General features: G+C 44.0%; 3 protein-coding genes across 3 annotated transcripts; 1 reads left to right on the plus strand and 2 right to left on the minus strand.

Moving 5' to 3' along the window:
* Positions 1-83: 83 nt before the first annotated feature.
* On the plus strand, positions 84-1,625 carry aqp8b (aquaporin 8b). Its single transcript, XM_070981476.1, has 5 exons — positions 84-337; positions 682-808; positions 898-1,112; positions 1,323-1,457; positions 1,583-1,625. The coding sequence occupies exons 1-5, from the start codon at positions 84-86 to the stop codon at positions 1,623-1,625; spliced, it is 774 nt and encodes a 257-aa protein (XP_070837577.1).
* Positions 1,626-3,935: 2,310 nt separating this feature from the next.
* Positions 3,936-7,869, minus strand: LOC139343312 (meteorin-like protein). Its single transcript, XM_070980874.1, has 4 exons — positions 7,726-7,869; positions 6,787-7,193; positions 5,115-5,174; positions 3,936-4,803 (listed from the first exon to the last, which is right to left on the minus strand). The coding sequence occupies exons 1-4, from the start codon at positions 7,809-7,811 to the stop codon at positions 4,466-4,468; spliced, it is 891 nt and encodes a 296-aa protein (XP_070836975.1). The 5' UTR covers positions 7,812-7,869; the 3' UTR covers positions 3,936-4,465.
* Positions 7,870-10,538: 2,669 nt separating this feature from the next.
* On the minus strand, positions 10,539-13,385 carry cbx8a (chromobox homolog 8a (Pc class homolog, Drosophila)). The gene is made up of 5 exons (XM_070980873.1): positions 13,142-13,385; positions 12,976-13,019; positions 12,501-12,566; positions 11,979-12,045; positions 10,539-11,554 (listed from the first exon to the last, which is right to left on the minus strand). Exons 1-5 carry the CDS (start codon positions 13,208-13,210, stop codon positions 10,712-10,714), a joined length of 1,089 nt encoding a protein of 362 aa, XP_070836974.1. The 5' UTR covers positions 13,211-13,385; the 3' UTR covers positions 10,539-10,711.
* Between the last annotated feature and the right edge of the window lie 3,585 nt (positions 13,386-16,970).

A 16,970-nucleotide genomic window follows, 5' to 3' on the forward strand; every position in this document is an offset into this window, starting at 1 on the left:
CCTTGTGATTAGCAGACATACTTGAGGGCTGCACACTCAGGGTCACGTCTTCAGCTCGCACAGCCAGACCTCACTGAAGAGTCATGGTGGAGGAGAAGATGGAGATGGGTGAAGTCGGGACGTCTCTCATGTCCTCAGAGGCCAAGACGCCTCCGGCCAGACGTCCTAACAGATTTGAGAGGTTGTTTCAGCCCTGTCTGGGTGAGCTGGTGGGAACTACATTTTTTGTGTTTATCGGGTGTGTGTCGGCCATTGAGAATGAGGGAGGGAGGATTCAGCCAGCTGTGGTGCACGGCCTGATGGTGGCTGCCATGGTGGCTTGCATGGCGGAGATCAGGTGAGGTTAACCTTCAGTGCTCTAATTCAATTGTTAGGGTAAAGGCTTGGGTTAAAGTTTATTTTTTAAATCAGAAACAGGATTTAAAAACAATTGTTAATTGTTTAAAAAATCTGACAGAATGGAGCTCATTTTTCCAGGTAACATTACTCATGTGTGCTAGTTAGGTATATTTAGAAGAGAAGCCATTTGAATAAATGAGCCCTGATTAACTTTATGCCCTTATTTATTACATTTGTGTTAAACTATTTCATCTTATGTTCTATAAATAATGTCCCAAATTTATAATCTTTATATCACTTGGCTAAAAAAAAGATGTTTTCTTCCTGTTATTGCTGCTCCAGTGGGTCACATTTCAACCCCCCATTCACTCTGGCCATCTATCTCTGTGGAGGGATAGAGCTGAATATGGTGGTCCCATACCTTGCATGTCAGTTGACTGGAGGGGTGCTTGGAGCTGCTATGGCAAAGGTGAACCTTTCTCATTTCCGTGCCATGAAAATATCTATTGTCTCTTCTTTGTACGAAGAGCTGAATTATATTTGAATTAATGCTAACAGGCGATGACCTCGAGAGAGAGCTACGCCAAAGCCCACGGAGCTGCGTTTGATCTGCTGCAGCCAGACGGAGAAATAGGAGGCGCTCTGTTTGGAGAGGTAGCCATGACCTGCCTGATCACAATGGTAGTGCTGCTGGGGGCTTTCAACAGCAAGACCAGAAGCCCCCTGGTGCCTTTCATGGTGGGCTGCACTGTTATCGCCAACATCCTGGCCGGGTGAGTGAGGACAAGAATGAGGGATCAGTTCAGGTAAAATGTGTTTTTTCATGTGGTATTTACAGGTTTGTCCAAGAGAAAGATGTTAAAATATCACATCTCATTAGCATTTTATAGCTATATCTCAAACAGGAATGTAGTAGATATCGTAGGAATAATAATAGTAATAGGAAACTCGTGTGAATATCTCTTGCCTGTTTGTTTTATCAGTGGAGGTATATCTGGCACCTGTATGAACCCAGCCAGGGCCTTCGGTCCAGCCGTAGTGAGCAACTACTGGACTTATCACTGGGTCTACTGGGTGGGACCCATCGCAGGAGGCCTAATAGCAGCTGCTCTGGTTCGGTAGGTGCAACACAACCTGTACACTTTGTACTTTAAAGAAACTGAATGTACTGATAATAAAGATTCATTGCTGACTGAAATGAAATAAATAAAAAAGCGTAAAAGTGTTTTTCCTGTTTTTGCAGACTCCTGCTGGGAGACAGGAAGGTTCGACTCATTCTGAAATGAAGAGAAAGGGGTTAAATCATGAGATTGTTTTATCATTTACAGTCCACTGAGATGTTTGTGTACAGTTGTACTTTCTTTGCTATACAATAAAATTGGACTTTTTTTACATTCTTATATTTGTTTTGGGGGTTTTTTGTTTGTTTTTTTGGCTGTGTTAACTTGAGTCTCTAAGCACACACGTTGGAGTTTGTTGATTATAAACCAAAGTTTCTAAGACTGAACAGTGTAACATTATGTCTAGCTTACAGTGTTAATATGATACTGGTCCTGTCACACTTATGCAAAGTTGAAGTTAAACTGAGTTGTAGACGATAAACAAACTGAGTAAACTTATGCCTCAAGTTTGGAGAAATACTAAATTCTGGTGTTGTCATTGCAATTCTTTGACTCTGTGTTTTATTTAAGCACAATGGGAAAATCAAGTTTTCAGCCAGATGCATGACAGGTGCATGAGTGATGACAATTATATGTAGAACTTCAGTAAAACTCTCCAACTCATTACCTTTTGAATTGAGACGAGCATTTATATAAAAAAAAAAGCTTGAGCTAAAATTCAATTACTTCAGATTTCCAGCCACACATGCTGCCCACTGTTAAAAGGAGACCAAATGGCAACCTTTTCAAAGCCAAGAGACATCTCTGCCTCAGCTTTGTGTTCCTGGTACCCTGAGCCTGCTCTCTATAGCCGGAGCAGTGAATGCCTGCTCGGCACTGGAGGGTATCACGCTGTTTCCATATTGTACCCCTGGGCCTCCCCGCAGCAGTGGCCCACATGGGAAAGCAGGCCAGGCGGTGGGATAAACCAATTACCCCCCAGTCTGGGTGGACTCCTGCCGGTGCACCACGCCGCAGCTCCAGGCCGGGCCCTCCTGGACTCATTCCCCCTTAGAGCCTGCTGGAATTCCCAGAGATGAGAATTGTGTGGTCTCAAAAGCCTGCAGAGAGGCTATATTTTGCTTGGAAATTTGACATGGTGGCCTCCCCCTGGGACAATACTGAGGGGGGAGACTTCAAACTGGGCTTCTGTTGGATGAAAAAAGTTTGTGGAAAGTTTGATTTGAACATTTATCAAAACAATCTCTTCTTGCAACCTTTAACCATGTCCTCCATACAAAGACGCCCCCTTGTACACACAGAGAATGTTGTCATGTTTTAAATAAATCCAAAGCTTTTCGGGGCAGAAATTTTTTTCTTATCTATAATTTAAAATGCATGAAGGCATAAAATGTATAAAAACTACACCAAAAAAGTCAAGAAGTATGTTTTTATTAGTTGAGATATCTTGCATGACCAGTATATGGTGCTTGTTTTAAGTTAAATTTAACTGAAACTGAAAGAGAATCAAGAGACAGAAACGTAAAAAATAACAACAAAATAGAGCAGAAATACACGAAAGGCCGGGATCAAACCTCCTCTGGCTTCTCAGATTCATGAGCCCTGATGGTTTCTAGATGAGAGCAGCCGTGACAATGGTCATTATGTCTGCCAGAGGCCTTGTCACTGCAGGGCCATTGTGTGGGCTCCATTCACCACACAGTCATTTACACTTTCATTGGCAGCTATTTAGTCCTCATAAAAAGTTCAACACACCAATTTGTGAGCCCTGCTCAGCCAAGGAGAAGTGTGGAATAGGCTAAGAAAGCAGTTGCTTTAAAAGTCAATTAATTGTTCCCTTCTGCTGGGAGGGGCCGAGGGGGAGGATCCACAGGCTTTGGGGCCTCACATCTGTCCATTTGTCCTCTCGAGCTGTGATGCAGGGGCCACACTGCTCAAAAGAAACGTCAAATTCAGTCTGCTCAGAGCTTTGGCCATCGAGGGAGATTTTGTATTTCATTTTATGGTAGGGCTATCCTATTATCATAAGAATCTGATAACAGGGGAAAAGATGGGGCGCAGAAGGAAAAGGGACAAAATAAGCTTGTAGGACACTTCAGCTCTAAATCCCATTCGCCTCCAAAAGCAGAGATTATGCAGCACATGATGGGAAATGGGGGTGTAAGTTCATTTAAGCCTTTACAAAACCAGCTATCAAAAAGAGCACCAAGGCGCCAGAGCAGTCTTATTAACCCGAGGACCTCATGAAATTTAGATTTTTATGCACTGCTCATGAGCTCTGTTCACTTCTAAACACTTCATCACACACGGATAAATGAACCGTCCATTAGAATTAAAAAAAAATTAAAAAATGCAAATTCATCGTAAAATTTTATTTTGTATTTATTGTGTTGCTGAAACAAGCACAATGTGAATTGTAGACTTGTAGATGATCACAGCAGTGAAGTCTGCAGAGGATTTATTTTACATTGCAAGTACAATAATCCTGACGCAGCAACATTTAATGCAAAGGTCATCTGTGGAGGACAACACATATAAATAGAGGGCATGAAACACGAGCACTGATGAATCAGGATATAAACCACCACATGTGTGCAAGCCTATTCACAAAGACAAACTTCAGTCCCCCCCCCACCTCAGTTCAGAGGCCAGTCGTCACACAGAGGCAGCAAAGTGAACGACGGTTGATGCTGAGAGAAACACAAAGAGAGAGCAGCAACCCAACCCCTTCTTAGTCTCCCAGGACTGAGGGCAGTGATGGGAGAGAGACAAAGGCTGGCCTTCTCTGAGCCCCAGCGCAGAGGCCCTGCTGTTTGCGCCTGTTCTGCTCCTCTAAATATGCCTTTTCACCAGCAGTTCAACAGTTTTGTCCCTGCTGGTGACGCTGGATGCCACCTTGCTGCCACATGATAACATGACAGGGATCCCACAGTGCCAGAACAGGGGTGAGGATGCCTGTGGATAGTGGCTGGCAGGGCTCAGTAGTGCTAAAACAACACACTTCCTCAGTCTAAAGGGAAGTCACAGGAATTCCGACGTGCCGCCCAGGCCGTCTGGTAGACAGACAGGAAGTCTTTATATCGCGGGGCACACCCTAACCAAGCTTCCCCAAAGTGTTCTGACCCAGTGAAGAGAAAGTCTCCGTCCCCAGGCTTCACCTGGCACCGCAGGAGTGTTCGGATGTGTCCACGCCAAGATGAGACAGGCCGAGATGAACCGGAGGTGGCTGCTTGTTGCTCAAAGACCCCACTGCGCTGCCAGTACACCCTCAATGCTGATACCTCCACCAGCGATGTCTGACGAGCAGTGTCATGAGAGACGTTCTTGATGGAGCCTCGGACCACTGAAAGAACAAAGAGCAGAACCATGTCTACACACTGCACACATTCAAATGAAAAATCAGTGAAGAACCAGAGTGAATTATAAGTTTCTCTTTGGGCCATTTAGCCCATGTGGACTTATTTCTGCTCTGAAGTGCAGGTCCAGAGCTGACACTTTCTGGGCACACACTGAGCATAATAACAGTTTGTAACCTGGATTCAAAATCTTACCTGAGTAATAGTACACAATTCAATGGTGCTCTATCAGTGTGTTTAAATTTCATGCTAAGCAATAGATCTTGATGGTTGTAGAGTAAAATTATTTTGTACCCACCAAAGTCACTGTTGCAGATGGCCATGAGGAGTTCTGTATCATCGCAGGGTCGGCATGAAGCTGTGGGTACAAAATCAGTACAGACAATGAGGAGGTAGTTTTTCCCCATGTAGCATGGGGACATTTAAGATGATTTAAGTAAAGCTGCATGAAATCATTTTGTCAGGTATCAGTTCCCACGTTTTTCTGTCAGTCATAATCACCCTCTCAAACCATGCACAGCCCAAAGCTCAATGACTGACGTTGATTAATAGATGGTTGTCTCCTCCCTACCACTCCGACCGAAAATCTGACACACATTCCAGCTCCATTCATCAAAGAGTGAAGAAACCAGGGGCTAGATGGAGGAATGTTGCTCCTTTAAGGCTCTGCCGCCACATCAAAAAACTCTCACTGGTCTTGACCCTGTGTTTGACTCCTATTGTGTTTACCTAATTAAATGACCCTGTGCCAACGCAGGAGACGGCAGGAGTCAAACACTTGTACTAGACTGGCAATGCAGAAAAGATAAACCAGCAGCTGTCTATTATGGACACAGAATGACATCACCGCACTGGGACAGGCCCGCACACATGGATAAATGCTAATAAACAGACATGCACAATGAAAAGGCATTTGCGGAATCTGCAAAGTATTTGCCATCTCAATTCAGACCGCTTGGCCCGGTGCCCCCCAGTCGCCCTGTGGTCTGCTCTGTCTCTGCTGCTTTGTCCCCCGATGGAAACCAGACAACCGGACAAAACACAAAACTGACCAGCAGCTGCATGCTCCAGGCAGAATGATTGGGATCTGTAATTAAACAGCCACAATTTTTTCCTACAAATTAGGACTAGTTGCTCCCTCAAAAATATCTTTAAATTGAGTTTGAATTTTTGGCTCCACTTTCCAGTGAGGCACCCTTTATAATGGATTCATAAGTTGTAACTAGTAGCTTATTAGGATGCCCTAATGTTTTATGGGTCAGTTACAAGCCATTAATTAACAGTAAAATGTTTAGCATTTCTTTTTGCTAATAAGGCAGCTAGGTGTGTTGATAATCCACTGACAAACGCTGCATAAATTGTTGAATTCCTGAATGGATTTTGGTCATGATCCTCTGCAACCATTCTTAGATGAGTGGTCTTGCATCTCAATTGCTTTAGTTAATGATTTGTTAGCAACTGAAAATGCTATTCCTATCTAACTCATCCTACACCCTTTATACAAAACGTGTTTATGCATCTATTTTAGACTGATCCTCCTGAAACAAAATTAGAGGACCTTTCTAAAAAGGCACTATTTAACTCACTTACAAGTTGTAACTAATGGTTTATTAGCAGGCATTAATTCTTTGTGAAGAAGTTGTAACCCATTAATGACAACAAATTTTGGGGTTCCCAGTTTGGGAAAAATTCATTTCACTGATGTTTCGTAAGTTGTTAATAAATAGATTTTAGTGAACCTCCTTTCTATAAGGTCAAATGGTCCCATCACTAAAAGGATCTCTCACAACCTGGCAACCTAAAAACTGATCTTATTAATTGGTCTTATATCTGTGTAAAGCTTTAGTAAATTATTTATTATTGGGCCTTATTACAATTTACAGTTATATTGCCTTACCAGAGTGGTACCGGGTATAAAAAGGCATCTATATAGGACTGATATGAATACAAATTACGGAGAATGTACTCACTTTGAATCCCGCTGTGGCCCAGGTTGGGTGCAGCACTCCTGTTGGCCAGCAGCTCATATCTGAAGCCCATCGTGCGTCTGCTCCAGGCTCCATCGCTCTGCGGGCTGGACTGGAGGTAGATGGCGGGCCTGTGCGGACCATCCGCCCGGAAACAGAACACCTGCTGCTGGGGCCGCCCGCCCTCCGTCACCAGCAGCTCCAGCTCTCCGGCCCGTTCAATGAACACGCTGGCTCCGCGGAAAGAGGGAGACGGTTTGATGCAGACAGTGGTGCGCCGGGCGGAAGACAGGTTGGGCTCCAGCACCACCCGGAGAGCCTGGCCCGGGTATATCCACCTGACCGAGCCCTCTGTACAGCGCAGCCGCACCTGGAGTACGATCCTGGAGTCCACACCAGCTGCAAAACCGCTGGATCCAAACCGGAGGAATTACAATTAATTACTAATACAAATGACAGCTATTGTTACCAATGGCGTTATCTATGGTTAATAAATCATTTACTGATGATGCTTTATAGATCAGCTACAAGCCACCGATCAGAAGAAATTTTAGGCGGCATGCTGTGCAAGACCCCACTGGTTGGAGTTTATCCTTTCTATTTGGTAATAATGCATGTTAAAAAAAATCTTTTCGAATTCTCACATGTATCTGACTGAAAATAATAATTAATACAATAAGCAGTTATAAATCTTAATTGGTCAGTAAAGCTTTTTGTAAGTGTTGATTTTGGCACAGATCGTCTGCGGTTTTCCCAAATCCAAAGCCAAAAGTTGTTCTTATTAATGGCTTTTAAACTCGATAAAGCAATAGTGATTACATTCCTAAAGCCATCAGAAACTTTGCATTTTAAATAACCAGTTTGCATTCCATCAGTTTATTTACCCCCCCCCCCCCCCCTTTAAAATGGAGTAATCTTGCAGAAATCAGAAAGTCGCCTCACCTTCCAGACCAGTTGCACAGATCAGCTGCGCAGTGCCGCAACTGAAGACTCAGCATGTACATGAAAATAATCACATTTGGCAACATCTCAACCACAAAAGGATGGAAATGCAGACAGAAGCGGACGGTGTGGCATGACTGGAGTCTGTCTGTGAGCTGTGGAGAGTGCAGGCGCTCTGCTGATGATCCAACTTCTCTGGCTGCGCTCTCTCTCTCTCTCTCTCTCTCTCTCTCACACACACACACACACACACACACACACACACACACACACACACACACACACACACACACACACACACACACACACACACACACACACACACAAATTAAGACTGATCCAGTTGTTGGGGACTGCCGGCTTCAGCAGGTCCTTTGTCTTTGCTCTCCAAAGAGACAATCAGTTTGGCCATCTGTTAACATCAGAGCGCTTTTCTGCACAATAATTCATTCACTTCTGAGGGACTTTATTATTTCACTTTACACAGAGTCTCGGTGAGGCTATACCTTTGCATTTTACGGCCTACATTTGTATTCTTGTCTACAGTACAAGAGCAAATCTGAAATACAACAGTTGAGTAGAAATATTAAAATTCCAAAAGCAAATAAATCATGAGTCAGAGTTTTGATTTCTGCTTTAAGAGCAGTTCACTAAAGCCAATTTCAAAAGTAGGCCAACTGAAGAAAAAAAAAAAGTAGAGAGAGAGAGAGAGAGAGAGAGAGAGAGAGAGAGAGAGAGAGAGAGAGAGAGAGAGAGAGAGGGAAATGGAGGGAGGAAAAAAGTATAGAGACTTGTGGGTTTGTGTGCTCGAGCTTCATCTAGCGGTGGGATGGCGCAGCGCACCATCCCCGCACATCTGGAGGACTAAACGTGGTCTAAACGCACCGACAGCGGGAGGATGCTGCGGTTCCACAAACTGGAGCCAGCTTTCACCGCTGATTAATCCACTGGGGACGAGTAGCTTCGCTTCATTTCAACCTGCAGGGCTCCTTTGTGCCGAAATAATTTGGCAGCGTTTCAAGGTCTTGCTGGTGGCGACATCTTGTGGAGGTAAAACTCCGCGGACCGTAACCAGGCGGGCCGAGCTGCAGCTTCTCCCAGGGTTCAGCTTCGACGGGGCCTCGGGCAGCGTCACATCAAAGGGCCTTCGATCTGTATGTCGTGGGGTAAATTACACTCGTGTGGAGAATTTGGCCAGATGTCTTCTCAGCTGCAGGAAAATCCTTTGCTGCTCAGGTCACTAAATTTTCAAGTTTGGAATCTAATCACATCTGTCAGCACTATGCGCATTTTCAGAAAACATGTGGGGATGAATACAGCTGCGGTGACGCGTTCAGATCCGGCAAAGAGGCATTGCTGCAGTGCGCTTATCCAACATGAGTTGACTTAAAAACACATTATTTTTCTCCCATGAAACAACAAAGTCTACACACAGCTTTGGCATTACAGTCTGAGTCGTCTTCATTTATAATTTTGAGGCAGAGAGCAGACGGAGTTCCCTCGCAGGAGCAGCGGATGGTCGGAGTGGGTCATGTGTCCCGGAGAGACAAAGCAATGTCAAAATGAATGGAGGCTTTGTGCCTGGAAGAAGTGGCCTCTTATTGGCGCAGTGCAGCCTGGATGCTTCACTGTAGGCCTGTCATGGACCGAGCTGGTGCAAATTGCGTGCGGTCAGAAAACGCTGTCTCTGATGGGGGAAAAATCAAGGCCTCCACGAGATCCTGAAGAAAAGCCGCACTTTAAAAATGACGCTTCAAATTTCAAACCTCCGCTCAGTCAGCTCGACGCGGGGTCACAGTCTGCGCCTCACTGCAGGCTTCTGTCAGCACACAAACGGCTCACTGATGCTATAAAGTAAAACAATTCACAGTCTTTAAATGAAATCTGTCAAAACCAGCTCACTCCTACAGACCGGCAGTCAGCTTTAAGGCCTCACCCGCCCTTTGAAGTCTGCAGTGTGATGATAAAGATGATGATGAAACAAGAACATGTTTTTGAGTTTTAATTCGTAATTTTCTTTCTCACGAGACACGCTCCACGGCTTTTTAACAGCTACGGCCAATAAAAGGAAAGAAAATCAAATTAAAGCAGATGTATGTGAGATCAGGCCCTCCTTGCTTTAGTTGAACCTGTGGGGTCAGCAGAAAAAATAACTCCTAATTTTTTATATAAACAAACATGAGAATATTTTGTTCAGTCGTATGTGTTCCGTTCTGTTCCCCCAGTCGTTGTTAGAATAATCAATACAAAGAAAAAACATATCAGCAGGAATTTTCAACCAATTTTGGGTGGTGACCCCTGCACAAAACAACCGGAAAGCCTTTATAAAAATACTCTATTCAACCGTCCAATCAAGCATTTTTAGATCAGGGCTTTAAAGTTTTAAGACTTCAATACTGTGTGAAGTAAAGATGTGGAAGTTGGAGTTGTATTTTCATGAATCAAATACCTCTAACTCTACGCGGGATTGATTATTTCGTTTATCCTGCCGCCTAGTTTGAGGTGAAAATGACATATTGTAACCTTCCGTTAAGAACTGTATTGCTCGTCTGACTCTTTCTGATTAAAACGGTGAAAGACACGACTGTAAATTTGTAAAATTGGTCACTTTAGAAGCTCGTTTTATTGGAGAACACTGTCACAGCCGAGTTAATATTGTAGGATTATTTCACAAATCTTAGCTTGTTCTTGATAAAGTTGTTGAACAGTTTCTGGTAAAAAGAAATGATAAAAGCAGTCTTTGTGGATACGGATCTTAACAAGATGACAGCAGTGATACTGAGCGCTACAAAACACCTCTTAAACTCGCAATGTCACGTTCATTTTTAATTTTCCCAGCAGCGTATTAAATATTTGTATGTACACGTTTAAAAGTTACATAGAAAAAATATAGTATTACAGTAGGCATGTTAGTAGCTTGTTAAACATTTTCTTTATATATATAAGCGTATAATAGCCTCCTCTGACCTCCATCCAAAGCACATACTCATCTTTTCCCTCTGAAAAAGCCTTTGTCCGTGCTGCTCTCTCTCACGGTCACTGTCAGGAAGTTCATGGTGACGTCCGTCACGGTCACAGTGTCCACGTTGGTGAAACAGGGGGTCCAGGACGAGGCTGGCCCCGCGGAAGAATCGTGGATGGCCTCGGCCTGTGTGGGGATGCCAGCCGGCTGCTCCCGGGGCAGACAGCATTCCTTCATCTGGTGTCTCCGTGCTTCTGCAGAGTGCTTCAGCTTCCTGGGCTGTGGAGCAGACACCCCGCTCGCACAACTAGTCCTGCGCACATCTGGATTGAATGCGCAGCTGTGGGACAACCTTGCGCCCCCCACGCGTCTCTGCTCGCTGCAGGACTTGGGCGTTATCGTGGTCTCCTCCTGAAACCTCTTGGTCAGCTGGATGAGGTTGTGGTCTGACATCTCCCCGTGATGATGCAAGCGTCGGGGCATTTTGGACAAACCGTGTGACATCGGCTCCCCCAGCAGCCTGCTCCGCTTGGCGTCCGGCTCTGCTGAGCGGCCTCCGTCATCTTTATCATAATGTAAATGCAGCTTCGGTTTGCGGCCTCTCTTTTTGGGGAGCCGGATGGATTCTTGGATTGTCAGACCAGCTGGCGGAGTCGGTCTGGGCCTCCTCGCGGGCTCCGGTGGTCGGACATAGACACTTTCTCCTCTGTTGACCGCGCTCGGTGGGAAGATTGTGGGAACCACCGTGCGTAAACCCTCCCGGGCCCTCGGTGTTATGACAGGCTCCGGGATGGGATAGGAAACCTGGATCCCTCTGGGAGCCTCTCCTCTAAATTCATAAGTCTTTTCTTTGGCTTTGGCTTTGGCCTGAGGACAGAGCAAATAACGTTCGTGAGAGGAGGTTTCCCAGAGATGGAAATATGAAGCCTCCTGAGGAAATTTAAAGGTTTAAGACAAGCAGCTGGAGATCTGTTTGGTTACACTGAGGGCCTCTTCCTCAAGCTGTCTTGTTTTTTAAGGAATGTGTGTCAGATACATATAATATATAAACGATGCTTAAAATGTATAAACACTGTAGCCAACTTAACGTCATGAAAACCATGAGGTAAATGAAAGATATTCTTTTGGGTTGCAATCATTTTACTAATTTGCCGGAAGTCCGAATCACACTCAGCAGATCCGAAATTAATAAGTGCGTAGCTGTCATGACATGGAAATGATTCATCACTTGTGCCGCCGAGAAAGGCGACAAGATGCAACGAAAATCAGAGAAATCAAAAGATTCACTCACCTTCAAGAGAAATGTCTCGGGCTTGGGTCCCCTCTTTTTCGGCCCGAACAGCTCCCGTTCGCGCTCCCTGATGAATGAAAATCGTGAAAAGATTCATCACAACACATATCAATAAAAAGTTGATATATTTTCACATTTTCTTAATTTAGTGTACAATTTAATCGGGAGATCGTTTTTTTCCCCAGAAATGAACAATCTCTGTCAAATGGAGTCAGATTTCCCCACTTTTTTACTTAAGTTTTTGTTAGAAATTAGTTCGATTAAAATGACAAATGTGTCAGAATAAAGCACATGTCCTGTTCGCGATGGGGAAAATGACATCACACTTAGTAGTGTTCGAGGTGGAAACAGAATCACCTCGCTCCACTGACACTTGTTACCACTTCCTATACGGAAAACACGATTTAAACATTCAAATCCACACAGCAAGCCTCATTTTTCTGGACGTTTTTTGTAGCGCAGAACGCGCGGTGCCATCTCGGTTCTGCGGAGCGGCCTACTGCTGCGCTGTCAAACCCTCACCTCTCCTCGAAGGCAGCGAAGAGACGTGCATCCAGAATGTTTTCCTCCGGCTCCCAAGTGCTGTACCTTGATCACAACAAGAAAAAGAGGCGTTTGTCACCACATCGTGGCAGACGACATGTCAAAGCGCACGCGGGCCCGCTGAAACACTTTTATCAAAAGCAATCTCGCTGCGTGCGCTGCAATTACAGACTACGTAGCGGACACCCAGTGACGCATGGTGAACCCAGCCATTGCAAAAAGCTACTGTGGACTTTAATACGTCCCAGCTGGCTGCAGCTCAGACATTTACAAGCCTTGTCTGCTGCACACAAACCACCAGACATACAATAAAGTGCGCTAGGGCACACAGAGCAGATATGACAATAATAAAAAAAAACATCCAGGAGCTGAATAACGACAGTCTGAGGTGGTGCAGTTGTACGAGCGGCCAGGATGGAGCGCTGTCCTTCACAGCCTCGGCTATTATACTCACTTCTGAGACCAGCCCTTCCATTTCACGAGATATTCCCAGCGACCCTGCAAAACAGATCCGTAACAGATTCAGGTTATCAAAGGATTGCCTGTCGGCGCAGCACAAACAAATGGTTGCGTAATAGGTGTGGAGACACAGCCTGCGGGTGAAAAAAGGCAGCAAATACCCGTCTGATTCGCCGTTTAATGATGGACTCGGCTGCGAAGACGCTCTCACCAACAGCCGAGAGCTCCATGATTCACCATGCACCTCGTTTATTTCTGTCTCTTTTATTATTTTTGGCTTCCCCGTGTCCTCTTCGGGTTGTTTAATTCCGCACATCCCATAATACGCAATCTGGAGTGGACGTCATCACGTCTTTTTCTGTTGCCAGGCACCGCGGTCGGTAGGACGGATCGCGGTAGAGCACATTGGCTCAGTTGTTGCTACGTGCTCCGGGTTTCTGAGTGGAGGGGAGGAGCCCCGCTGCTCTGGCTGCTGCACAGGAATGTCTGGCACGGTGGGGCAAGCGGAGCCAGAGGCTCCCGGAGCGGATCCACGGACCCCCCCTGAGGTCCCCGAGGGGGGTCCGTAGAGTCCAAAAAAAAAGAAAAAAAAAGAAAAAAGTTTAATTTCACAAGCATTAAAAAAAGGAGAGAAATTAAGCCAATGAGAGAAGAGGATGGCTGGTTTAATAAAAGGCTTCGTCCTCACGCGCAGCCCATTTACATAAAACACATGTAAATATTTTCTACATACATACAATCATGAATAATTCAACAATTAAATTCAAAGTAATACACTCACAAGCAGAAACCGCTGTGTAAAAACTGGAGCAAATGTAAGCATAAATGGTCAAAAATCTGTCCTTGGCTACCTGAAGTATAACTTTCCCCTTTCCCCTCAGACACACTTTGATTTTGATAAGTTTATAGGTTTATGGTTGATTTTTATTTATTTATTTATTTTTTTGTTTAATACAAGCTGCGACAACACAGCTCCATTTACAGTGTCGGGTGTTTCAGGATCACGGTGCTGCAAATCAAAAGAAAAGGGCCGGTGTAAATCCATACCACGCGTAACTGGACTTTTGCGCATTTACATTTTACGCACGCGGTGTCAGCGCACAATCCCTCACAGTCTGCGCACATTATTCAGTGTGTAGCGCACAAAGATTGCGGTGTTAGAAGAATGGGGAGCAGAAAAATACACATGAAGACAGATATATGTTTGAAGTCGTCCTCTCAGGATCATTCCAGAGGTTATTTAATTGTTGTTACAGAATTCAATCTATTGCACCTGAAACAGTAAAGGTACGTCCGTTTATTTAGACTCATTATTAACGACAACTGTCATGTAAAAGATTTTTACAAGACGAACAAAATGACAAATGTGACCCCAAACAATTGTTTTAATATCGACTTCATAATTCAAGAAACAAGCATCATATCAAAGCCAGTAATGACAGATTTTATTCTGGGGCCTGAATGATTTTATTCAAGGTGAACTGTATTTGGCTGAGTGGATTTCACCCAGCAGAGCAGAGTCTGACTTACCTACAAAAGCTGAAGTTTGGTGAAATTGAAATTAAATGTTTAAACCTGTCGAACTGCCTCTGGTTTATGTAAAAAATAATCAGCAAAAATTGAGAACAAACTCAATGGAAGAATATTTTGTGCATCTACAGGCAATAAAGATTTAATTTAATTCCCTCTTGTATCAGTATGGCCATAAGGGCCTGCTGTTCCTAAGGTAATTTATTTATTTATTTATTTTTAACCCACAACTGTAGGGATATTATTAACAGAGTTTACAACCATTATTATTATTATTATTATTATTATTATTATTATTATTATTATTATTATTATTATTATTATTATTATCATCATCAATTTATTTATTTTATTATCACTGTCTGATACTTAGAAATAAAACGGAGGACTTATTTAACTGAACATAAAATCTTTGTATTTTTGAAGTTAGTAGATTATTATTATTATTATTATTATTATTATTATTATTATTGCCCACTCAGGCTTTATATTCGAATGAATATTATATTATATTATATTATATTATATTATATTATATTATATTATATTATATTATATTATATTATATTATACTGAAAATATATTGAACAGCTGCTGTGCTGGTGATGATGACATTCACTTGGAATATTAATCACACAAATTAATAACAAACAGGTGAGGGAAAGGAGCGAAGTGAGGAGCTGTTACTTCATTTTCTGTAGGCCTCAGGTGCAGTTTTCTGCCTTCATCAGCGATTCATTTTAAATGGTAACTGAAAATAAACTGAAAGAATGGAGAAACATCAGCGTGTGTTAATTTTGCGGTCTCTCTACTCGCCAAAGCCTCCAGCTCATCCACACCACCCACTGAAATGAGCTGAACGGAAGGTCAAACACATGCTGACAATTTATTTATTTAAAAACAAACAAAAAAAAAGCTCTAAACACAATGCAGCTGGGCACAGAACTGGAAATTATTATTTTTTCACTCTCAGATTTGAACTCTTCCTCTCTTCCAGTTTGTTTAAAATGCGCACAAACAGCACTGAGATGCAGCCTGCTCAGGCCTGTTAGGCTGTATTCACTACAGGTAAAAGGCAGGTCTGAAGTCACAGCATCATCAGTGTTTGTTCATGCTGTGACTGAACTGTCTGCTGCCTGAAACTTCTACTGACCGGCAACAAATGATTTGGCCTCTCCTGAGGTGATTTTAAGAGATGTTGAAGCTTTCACGGCTAAAAGGATGCTGAAACGGAAATAATCCCAGCTATCTGACACGAATTTACAGCAAATTCTCAGTTTTATTCATAAATATTTGCCCATAAATGCACTTCTCTCCATTTTTCCTGCAGATCTGTTGCACAAACCATGCTATCCTGACCTAATATTCACCTTAAATGGCATTCAGGAAAGCGAACATCGAGGATTTTTAATTGTTCTGAATAATCTGTCAGGTTAATCGGATGTGGGCTCGTTTCCTGCAGATGTGTGAAGTGAAATCGCAGCACAGGCAGGGAGGCAGCCCGTCCGGTGCAGAGGTGCAGCAGTGTTAAAACACCGCCCGCTGGATCATAGATCTGCTGCTATCTGTCTGTTTAAATTTTCCCCGCAGTGGAGCAGACAAAGGCGGGCGCGCCGCGGACAAAAGATGCGTTGTGGCTGCCGTCGAAATATGAACCACCATTTTGATAGTCATAGCCTGTGGACCGACATTTCCTGTCGGTACTGTAATGGCCAGAGCCTGCGCGTTTTGCGTGCGGAGAGGGAGGCGGCTGGTGCGGCGCTGAGAGGCGGCAGCCCCGCGCCGACCGCTGCGCTTCTCTCCATATTTGGCCGCGAGTCGATGAAAAGCGAGTGTGCAGGAGCCGCAATGGCGACAGCCGCACATGAATAAACAGTGCTGGCTCTGTGAGAACATTACTGACTGCCTGGTTTCTGGGCAACTGCTGCACACAGCTCGCTGTTCACTGTCCTACTTACCGGGCGACATTTTCTGCTGAAGGTGGCTCAGACAGAAAAAGCTCAAGCTGTGCGGCTCCGACCTGCACGCTCTGCCATGTACTGTATGTGAGCGCATGCTTTGAAATAGAAAGCATCCTTGATGGACCCCCACCACAACCACAGCTCTCTTTCTCACGCATGAACTATTTTGGGTTTTCAGGTTAAATCTATTCGTGCTTAGCAGCTCTTTTCTGGATACACAACAAAGAGGGTATTGCTCTATTGCTTCATGCATTTGAAAACAAAATCAGCAAAGCAATGCTGCAATTAAAGGAAGCTCTTTGTATGTTTTATTTTAAAATGTCTATTTATTGAGAGCTATTTCATTTTCTGAGCAACAGGCCTGCGCCGGGTCACACACAGGGCTTTAAATTAGCCAAACGATCCCGCTGCTGACACGGTGCTGTGAGGCTGCACTGTGTGCGGAGATGAAACCGACACTGTGCAGGCTGCTGGTGGGCACGATGATAAAGGGGGAATG

Source organism: Chaetodon trifascialis, chromosome 15 (assembly GCF_039877785.1).
Source record: "Chaetodon trifascialis isolate fChaTrf1 chromosome 15, fChaTrf1.hap1, whole genome shotgun sequence".
Lineage (NCBI taxonomy): Eukaryota > Metazoa > Chordata > Actinopteri > Chaetodontiformes > Chaetodontidae > Chaetodon > Chaetodon trifascialis.